Source organism: Poromitra crassiceps (genome assembly GCF_964638095.1).
Source record: "Poromitra crassiceps genome assembly, chromosome: 27".
Classification (NCBI taxonomy): Eukaryota; Metazoa; Chordata; class Actinopteri; order Beryciformes; family Melamphaidae; genus Poromitra; species Poromitra crassiceps.
Window position 1 is genome coordinate 1,548,844 of NC_139650.1, and position 10,497 is coordinate 1,559,340.

Sequence of the window (10,497 nt, forward strand, 5' to 3'; positions counted from 1 at the left end):
TTTGAAGCCCGATTTGGGCCGTTTGAAGCCCAATTTGGGCTGTTTGAAGCCCAATTTGGGCCAAGTCCAATTTTACAATGAGATGCACCCACTTTAAACCTGAATAAAGTAATAAAACCACTAGTAAACCAGTAGGCGGCGCCTGGCCTGCTGTTCAGTGAGTGGCCTTGCCAGGCCAGGCCACCGGGCATTTGCCCGACGTGCCCGATTATACAGTCCGCCACTGCCTTCATATATTTGCATCCGGCACCTGGCCTTCACTTTGTGACATTTTTCCAATTAAAACTCATTTTTAAAATCGCAACAGAACAATGTTCAACTTTCCATTTTAAATTTTTTAATTCATACGTATTTCATTAACACTACCAAAATGATAACCTTATTGCTATTCGTTAATAATCTTACATGTGTGTTGAACACTCTTCGTCGTCATTGCATTGTCATTTACCACGTTATGATCCTCTCAGAAAATAAAGTAAGCTAATGTTACTATTAGTGTTGTCGATTTATTGTTTTTGATGTCATGTTATTTTGTAGGCTACAACCTGTCATGCTCAATAAGTGTGTTCAGGAACAAGTTTGCTGTGCGATGGAGTACCACAGGGATGGAGTACCACAGAGTACCACAGGGATGACGTACTGTCTTTTTGTCGGCCAGCCCAGAAGTCATCACTTCCTGCTTCCCTCATCAGGAAGTCGATGGGTTTTTTCTGTGGGCTTTTGGGTTAAATGCCTGAAATAAGGTCTGTGGTTAACGAAAGTTTATGAAACTGTGGGCTTTGTAATCTTCACAAATGAGGACCACTTTTATGACTTTTGAAGTGTTTTCTGAAAGTGGTCCTCATTTGTGAAGATCATCTTGCTGACACAAAGGCCGCTGATGGGGCAATATGCAACTAATTTAACACATGCATAATTCATACACTTTTTGCATTTTTTTCCAAAAAAAATTACCTTTATTTATACAGGGGGAGTCTCACTGAGAGCAATGCTCTCTTTTTCAGGAGTGCCCGGTTCACATTCACATTCATACCTGGAAGCTGACCAGTACAACCACAGTCTGATCTGCTGGCCACTGATCAGCTCCACTGGAGCAGTTGGGGTTAAGGGCCTTGCTCAAGGGCACCTCAGTGGTGGTAATGAGGGAGGGGCAAGCGCTGCCTTTTCACTTTCCCCACCCAGATTTATCCTGCCGGTCCCGGGGATTGAACCGACGACCTTCCGGTCACAAGCTCGCTTCTCTAACCATTGGGCCACCACTGCCCTTCAATATCTGTTCGACTGACAGACGATGCAATGTGCAATAAGGAATATGCCTATGCAACACCACCGACAATATACCTCCCTAGGAGGAGACGATGACAATCTTGACAGAGTTGATGATGTATGACGAATGTAACAGCATTTTGATGTTGATGTACCGACGAGACGCATAACAATGATGTCTGATGGTGACAATGATAGTGGTGATGATGTGATGAGGCAATAATGATAATGACAACGATGATAACTATATGTAACGGAACACAGCTTAAGAATTTCACACGTGTACTTGTACATCGGAGTGACAATAAACCTCCTGTATCAATTTAATAAACTTTTGTTAACCACATACCTTATTTCAGGCATTTAACCGAAATCGGAACTATTTCAGTTGGTGCAACCATTAATTTTAGTAATGCGTAAACTCGGACTTTGTGAGACTTTACGCTCAAACTAGGCTGCGTTTGAACTTATGCATAGCCGCGGCAACCCAGTGTTGGAATTCATATGATGTAAGGTGATAAGCATGTAGTCTATGGCTTTAGGGAAATAAACTAGAGTGTGGGTTTTAATGTGCATATAAAATCTAACAATTAAATTATAAAATATAAAGTAATGCACATTCAATATTCAAGATAAAGGAACAAAGTGTATCTCATGCAAGAAAGTATCTGAGGTGCATCATGCCGTGGCATCTCACATTCCCTGGCTCCATATTGCGGCAATTTGAACGTATTATTTTCTTGGCAGGACTGAATGAGTTTAATGAGAAATGAAATGCTTAGCCGGTATTGGCAATGCAGCAATCATATTGGTAATTATGGGCATTGACAGTGTGGATAGTGTGGTGAGAATTTTAGTTTCGCCTTAAATAAGTCCAATATACTAGTATTAAAGTTGTAACATTGATTTATTTACAGAAACAAAAGTCTATATGGATCGGGGACTATTTGTTCTTATCAATGTTATATGAGCACCAACAACCACACCAAGACAAATTCCTAGTATGTGAAAACATACCTTGGCAAATAAAATAATTCTGATTATGATATATCCACCTTATTTCTAGATGCCATGATGCCTACGTGAAATATGGGTGCTTCTTCCAGTGTAACCCCCCCCCCCCCCCCCCCCCCACATTCAAAAATAAGGTGGATAGGATCAGGTGTTTCAGTGACGGGGCCCTCATTAATGTTACCGGTTACACCTGTGTTTACCCTGCCTTGAGACACAAAATGTGCATAGTAAATTATGCTAATATCACCAATTGCGAGTTGTGCTAAGTGCTTAAATGTGCATCCTAAACTGCGCATTCTGCCCACATTCACTTAATGGCGTATCCCACGACGTGTGGCTTTATTGCGAAAGTGACCTGCGGAGCGTCAATGTGTTGGAGGTGAATTTGTGAGAAGCCGGCTGCCTCGAGCTCTTTCCATGTCGCTCTGGTAATCACACAGCCGTCCCCCAGGTAGTACCACACGGGCTGCAGCACATGCTGGAAGAAATATGTCCAAGAGGAGGGATCTGACACCACATGCTCCAGGAAGTAGAAGGCTCCACCCTGTAACAGATTCAACACACATGGATCATTTCATGTTTATATATAATAATAACATCAGGGATTGTGACTTTGCTGCAAGAGTACAAGAGTCCAAACGGGCCCTTGGTTTCATTCAACAGTAGCTGTGTAGGAAATGAGTGAAATCAATGGGATAAAGGGGATTTTAACATTTCACAATAGCAGCAGCAGCAGCATTAAACTAAACATGTCCGTTTTTAACATGTTTGACATGTTGAAATTTGTCCTGATGGTGGCGCTATTCGGCATGAGCAAATCTGGTCTAACACACTTTTGTGCTCCTTTTGGCACAGGTTGTGATGTTTGAACGAGCTAGCAATTAGTATTTTTTGTTTTGTTTTTTTGTTTGTTTTTGCCGTCAACTTCCTTTCATGGATAGTGGTGCCCAGTGCTGCGATGATTAGTGCAATTAATAGATCAGTCCTTGAAAGTGACATTATATAATGCAACCAATGTGGTCTCGTCTGTCCCCAAATCTCTATGAAATTTGGTTGCTCTAGCAGCAAGGGTAATTATGCCTCACTTTCTTTGCTGTCAATTTAATTTCTGCACCACAGCAAAACGGTTTGGATTTTCAAAACTCTGGGGGAATAGCCGTAATCTAGGAGGTCCATATGCTGTGTGGAAAGTTGATCCGTTCTAAGTTGGTCCATTGCTCCTCCATTGGGTGTGGGGCTAGCAACCCCACCCTGTCAAAACCTACTTACTACAGAAAGCTGGAGTCCATCATTGGCACAGTGTGGTTGTGGCCCTATGCTCCACTTAGGAGCCTATGGGAAAAAAGAACAAGAAGTTGACCCTTAACCTGGTTTTCTACAAAGTTTTGTGCAAATCTGCTCATAACTTATTGTGATATCTTGCGGACAGACAGGCAGACAAACAGGGTCAAAAACATAACCTCCCAGCCAACTCGTTTGGCCAACTGTTGGCGGAGGTAGCAATGGGCACTCAGCCCTGTGGGCTTGAACCCATCAGTAATTGACAAGTCTTCCGTGGTCTCTAAACAAGTGGTTCTCAAAAAAGTGTGGTCTGGGGACCCCCAGGGGTACTTGAGGAGCTTCCAGGGGGTCCCCCAGCAAAAAAGGGGGATACTTTATTTTCACAAGAATTCCAACCATAAGCAACACACTGACACAATGTATGACTATTTTGGTCATGAGTTTCATACACTTTCTGTAATAAAACATCTGAGTGCATGTGACGACCTTCACACCCTGTCTTACAGAGGAGGAGCCTGGTGTTGGTGTTGGCTGATTGTGTGCACCTGGGTCCATTCAGTCTCTCTCCCTCCTCACCTTTAGTTCTCTTTGTTTAATGTAGTTTGTGTTCTCGAGTTATTTCCCTTTAGTTTTAGTTCATAATTATTGTTTTAACTTTTACTTTGGTGTATGACTCCCCTCATATGTTACAACCCGGCTCAAAGTATGAGGGAAGTATTTACACCAAAGGGAAAAATAAGCACAACACAAACTAGTTACATTAAACAAACGAACAGAACAAAAGGTGCATCGGTGAGGAGGGAGTGAGACTGAATGGTCTGAAGCCCAAGGAGTAGTAGGGCCTACATCGGGCCCAGGTGAACCCAATCAACCAGGAGAATGGTCTGGACAGGGCCAGGGAAGTTGGAGGGTCGTCAGAAAAGCTAAAATCTTATCAGATGGTGGCCCCTGGGACAAGCTCCTATAAAGTGTGTGTGGGGGGGGGGGGGGTCAAGGGTCTAATTTGTGTCCGTTTAGGGGTCCATGAGCAACTCGGTAATTGCCAGTCGCCCAGTGCCCACGCAGTTAATCTGCTCTTAATTACGACCCATTCGGATATGTCATACAGCACCTGAAGGCAGCATGATACCAGTACTACTCACCGCTCTGAGAATACGTCGCGCTTCCTCCAGCACCCGCTGCACGCTGTTGACAGAGCAGAGGACTAGAGTGCAGACAACAACGTCCACAGATTCGTCGCTTACTTCCTTCTTCATGTCCTCTCCAGAGACAACTATGAACTTCTCATACGTCAAGTGCTTATTTGCCTCCATGCTCATCTGCAGGTATTTGTCAAAGTGCGGGTTGGGATCAGTGCAGATCACCGTGCAGCCGTCCGGGTAGAACTTGAAGTTCGCCCCGCTGCCGCAGCCGATCTCCAGCAGACGTAGCGTACCATCATCGGCGTTGGCAAATTTGTATACATTTCGGAAGAGGGCTCTCTTAATTTCGTGCATTTTATCGTTGTATGAAAATGTTATGTTGTAGGCAAGCAACGGAAACAAGCGTTTGTACATACCATATAAGCCCACGAGCTCCATTATTTGTAGGGGCAAAGTTAACGCCAAACAAAGCATTTTGCATACTTTCATGAGGCAAGACTTCATTTTCCCTGTGCAACCGAGCTACTAGCCTCGTTGTGCAACGCCTTGTGGGGCTCAATTTAAAAGACACGCGACTTTAGAAGATCAAAAGATTACACTTTAAAGCCTGAGCGTTATCCGTCTACCGTGTTGCATTTTGCCCACACGATGGCGCCACTGGGATATAAAAAGGAAACCTTTCATTTTCCCCAATGTTCACAAAGGGCTCCTTCCCATCGCAGCCGATCATTTCCTCCCACAGAAAAATAACAATACAAACCCTGCAATTAGTTTTGGGATACACGAATATGGTATCACAGAAAAACTGTCACTTTGTTTAAAAAAACACACTAAACTCATATGAGATCATTCAGCACCAGCACCCCCCCCCCTCTAACTACTATGTGTCCTCTCTCTCAAGTCTATCTCGATGTCAGCAGCCAAAAGGGTATTATTTCATTTGATTGCTATAAGAGATCAGGATAAAAGGATGATTATAAAAAGTCCTGACCAGCATCTGTAGCTTATTTTGACATCTTTTTGACGCCCCTGGCCCTTCTGATTCTGAAAAGAAAATAGAATTAGGCTACCAAAAAATAAATCTAAAATACATGGACCATGAAGCTATGATATAGGCGACTTTTGCAATGTAGTAAAAAGAAGAAGAAAAAGAGACAAGATCAAAATATTTGTGTTGACGATTAACAAATGTAAGATGTGGTGGAAGCAAGTATAGTAGGCTATAGCAATCAAATGTTTAATGGAAACCAGCAGAAATGGAAGTTTCATTGATTATGATCTACAAAAACATGTGAAATGCTCCATGATAATGTAATGATGCCCCATGTCTCAGCCTTCGTGATATAGGATGCGAGTAGTCAAGAGTGAGCTATGTCAGTTTTATATTCTTTCCAGTCTAGATCTACATTTCATAGGCTATAGCGCCCTGAAAACATTCATTCAATTTTTTCATGGTGTGTTATTAGTTTAAGTTAATCATGATGTCAAAGTGAAAACAAAGTGATCTAAAGTTACATGAAGGTATAAAATGTACATAATGAAAATAGGTATAGAAAACAGGGTATCCACAGGTAATTATTAAAAGTTGATCAATCAATTTCGGGAAAATTAAGGCCCTTAAAAAGTATGTTATTAAGTAGGTTATTGATTATTGATTTTTATTGTCTGGCCCACTTGACACCAAATTGGGTCACATGTGGCCCGTGGACTAAAATTAGTTTGACACCATCAGTGTATGCGAGCGTAGGAATGGAGATGTCTAGAACCCTGGAAAAGGATTCAGCCCTCTAGTTTCTTTTTTGCATCAAGTTTTTTCTTAATTTTCTCCCGAATCGTACTTGGCCAGTTCCCGCTGCTGTCCCAGTCACCTCCTCAGCTGATCTGGGGAAAGTTGTGGACTAGCACATGCTTCCTCTGACACGCACTCGCCAGCTGCTTCTTTTCACCTGACAGCGAGGGGTTTCACCGGCAGGACGTAGTGCGTGGGAGGATCACGCTACCCCCCCCCACACACACACACACACACACACACATGAGGCACTAGAGCAGCGACCAGGACAACTACCCCAATCCACCTTCCCACCCGCAGACACAGCCAATTGTGCCTGTATGGACGCCTGACCAAGCCGGAGGTAAACATGGGGGTTCAAACCTGCAACCCTCATGTTGGTAGGCAGGGAATCTACCGCTGCACTACCCAGACACCCTCAGCCCTCTCGTTTTATGTGAGATAAATTGTCTCACTGGCAAATATTTGTTCAACATTTCATAAAACATAGGCCTATTACTCATACTTAATCACTAGGTTGTAAACATATTGAAGAGCATTTTCATGAATGGCTGAGCTGATCGTCATTGCAGTTGAGGCAGAGAGACCCAGTCAGCCATATAAGTGAGGGCAGCCTTTTGGAAGATAGCAGACAGACATTTAAGATTGGCGCGCGCGCTCACACACACACACACACACAATAACAATACTTTCCCTCCCTTCCACTTGTCTTTCTCTGTGCTTCCCGGCTATGCGTGGATTTGTGAATGTGATTAGTTGTAAATAGGCTCGAATAAAATTTGTAGGAAGGTGCAAATTTGTGCCCCCCTCAAAATGTTGTGTGCGCTATACAGGGGCGGTTTTAGACCCTTTTTGGGTGGGCTGTTAGACCCTTTTTGAGTGGGCTGAAGCCCACCCTGAGATAGTCACTCACCCTGGAAGATAGAGGGTAATTTTTTTTTTTTTTACAAAAATAAGAATAGCTGGCCCTCCTCTATTAATCTCTCATTCATGCTTTAAAGCCATAAAGTAATAAAATAATAATGGTATTGGTCATCAGAAATGCATGCAATGTACGACCTTTATTTTGAAAATATGGTTAGGTCTAGAGGAAGTTACTCTAGACACTACCAAGTTAGTCTCTTAGAACAGACGAGTTGGCTTCCGCAATTTTCAAATGCTTCCGCCATACCGTCTGTACTTCATGGGGGAGAATCATGCACCAACCGGAATGGGAAGTAGAAAGGCGGGTTTTCCGCTCATTAGTCCAATCAGAATCGCAGAAAGGAGGGTCTTCCGCTCATTAGTCCAATCAGAATCCAATATGCCGCATTTTTCGTGGACACATGTGTCGTGATTGGTCGGATTCCGTCGAACTTCTTTCCTGTCTGAAGGTTTTTTTCCCAACTTCCTTTTGCATGTTCTGGGGGTGTAACGTACAGACTGTGTATAGCTGCATTCGCCGGATGTAGATGAGACAGTCTGTTTTAAGAGACTACTACCAAGTTACTGCACCCTGCATCTAATGTATTGGGTACCTGTGATCATCATTGTGGGGCTACTGAGCTGAGGTGTAAACTAGGCTACTAGTGCTAAGCTGTTTGTTAATGAGTCTGTTGATATGCAAATGCACACTAGCATAATGCTAAGTGGCCAGCCATTTTGGTAATGTGTTAAATCGTAGCCTAGGTTTAGAATAGCCACTGATATGCATGTTGCAGTGTTGCTATGTGTGAAGGTTAGCTTTATTCATGGTTGCCATAGTTTATAAAGTTAATTCCTTTAACTTCTTTGGTACCTCATTAACCTCAAGTCACTATTAGATTGTTTCATTGATTTGGTGTGGAGGTGGAGAACAGAGGAAATGTGAGAAGAAGCTGTATCTGCTAAGAAGTACACACACAGAAGAAGAAGAGTGAATCTGATAAATTGATTAAGCTTTCTTCATAGATCTAGTCTCTTCATTTTGATCTCAAAGTGCACCAGATTGATTAATTTTTATTTTAAAATGTAAAACCCCCTAGGGGGTCTGCAGTCCACCATATAGATTGTTTGGGGGCTGAGCCCACCCAAAGGTGTCATCCTAAAACCGCCCCTGGCACTATAGTTCAATCATACCAGATATGAGATGAGGAGCATTTAGTGCTTAGTGGTGTTGGTGAAATCTACTTGATAGCATAGCCTATGATGTGCGGTTTGATCGTGAGAAAGAGCGGGGCTTCGATGTGCCTTAGTTTGATTTCAGAGAAGCCAGCTGCCTCCAGGTCTTCCCATGTCGCCCGGGTGAGGACACATCCGTGACCAAAGTAGAACCACGCAGGCTGGAGAACATGCTGGAAGAAGTAGGTCCAAGAGGAGGGATCTGCCAAGACGTGCTCCATGAAGTAGAAGGCTCCACCCTGCAACACAGTGTGTACCAATTCTAATCTCAAAACCAGGTAGTTGGGTATGCCTATAATAACAGCTCAAATGTAATAACTGACCACCATAATAAAACGCACACGCACACACACACACTAAAATCTTGAACTGGTAACATAATACCTTTTTTTTGCCTATATACTAATATAATAACGGCAATTTTGCTAAATAATTTAATAACCTATCCAGTAAGGTAATAATAGTCTGTGTGCGATAGCCTGTTACTGGATTTTTGTTGCATTATGGCATTTATTATTGATTTTATTACTTTACGGTCGGGCAGATAAACGTTATGGTTAATAATTAATTTTTTTGGGCCGTTACAAGACCTACCCAACTATCTGGAATAGATACAATGTTGTGTGTGGATACAATGTTGAATGGTTTTGTTGCATTCGGAATATGAACTAAAACTGATTGATTTGATTGATTATAGATGCGCACTGATTCACACTATTCACTAGCCAGCCTACTTACAGGCCTCAGTATACGGTGTGCCTCTCGCAGAGTTTGGGAGACGTTCTTGACAGTGCAAAGAACAAGTGTGGTGACGACAGCGTCCACAGATTCGTCCTCAATTGACCCCATGTCTTCTCCAGATGCGACCACAAATCTCTCAAATGTGAGATGGTCGTTGTCAGCAACGCTCTTCAGCAGGTATTTCTGGAAATGCGGGTTTGGGTCGGTGCAGGTTACCTTGCATCCGGACGGGAAGTACCGAAAATTTGTGCCCGTGCCGCAGCCGATCTCCAAAATATTGAGCGGCCCACCACCATGTTTGTTGAACTCTGGGAGATTGCTAAACAGGTCCTTCTTCTGCTCGTGCATTCTCTTATTGTAATCAGCAGATAGTCGGCACATTATAAACGGAAAGACACGCTTGTATATTTCGTACAGACCCACCGCTTCCATCAGTTGAACGGGTAAAGTTAGCACGTAGACCAGAAAAGTAAAAAAGTTCATCAGGAAAGCCATGTTTGCAACGACGCTTGTGTACAGCTGACCCTCAACCACTAGCTACCCAGCTGTGTTGTGCTAGCGAATATAAGAAGTTCCGGTGAGGTTTTTCAAAGTAAAAGAACAAATCTGCACAATTATAGAGCAGACAGAATCGATTGAAAAATGATTATTTTCCACATTAAACTAATAAACTAAGCATTTAAATGAAGCTATACAATACAAATTATGTTTCTGTATGACAATAACTGTTTCAATAACATTGAGAACGTTCTTCTCAGTATCTTAATAGATAAAAGCTGTTCACTGGAGTGCATAGCCTTTACAAATTGGACACTGGACAGGTTTGTGTTCAAAGTGGGAGCTTGCCAAGCATATGCACACGCTCGGGGGGACCTCCTCTGTGACATCCCACCCAGAACAAGAATAACACTTCTGGTCTGGATTTTCAGAATAAAAGCATAATTTCTACCAATCCACAACACTCAAATAAGAGTATATTTTTGCACACACAACAATAATAATAATCATAATAATGATAATAATAATGATGCTGCTGATGATGATGATGATAACAACAACAAAACAACAATAATAATAGTAATAATAATAATAAAGCTGCAAAATGTAGAGTCACAGTGCTAAGCA

The 10,497-nt window shown here is 42.5% G+C and overlaps 2 protein-coding genes across 2 annotated transcripts; both read right to left on the minus strand.

Moving 5' to 3' along the window:
* Positions 1–2,587: 2,587 nt before the first annotated feature.
* Positions 2,588–5,207, minus strand: LOC310799152 (thiol S-methyltransferase TMT1A-like; the record flags this gene model as incomplete). The annotated part of the gene is made up of 2 exons (XM_083661717.1): positions 2,588–2,824; positions 4,704–5,207. 2 exons carry the CDS (start codon positions 5,205–5,207, stop codon positions 2,588–2,590), a joined length of 741 nt encoding a protein of 246 aa, XP_083517843.1.
* A 752-nt stretch (positions 5,208–5,959) lies between these two features.
* LOC310798973 (thiol S-methyltransferase TMT1A-like) lies at positions 5,960–9,888 on the minus strand. The gene is made up of 2 exons (XM_083661539.1): positions 9,370–9,888; positions 5,960–8,870 (listed from the first exon to the last, which is right to left on the minus strand). The coding sequence occupies exons 1-2, from the start codon at positions 9,865–9,867 to the stop codon at positions 8,637–8,639; spliced, it is 732 nt and encodes a 243-aa protein (XP_083517665.1). The 5' UTR covers positions 9,868–9,888; the 3' UTR covers positions 5,960–8,636.
* Positions 9,889–10,497: the final 609 nt, after the last annotated feature.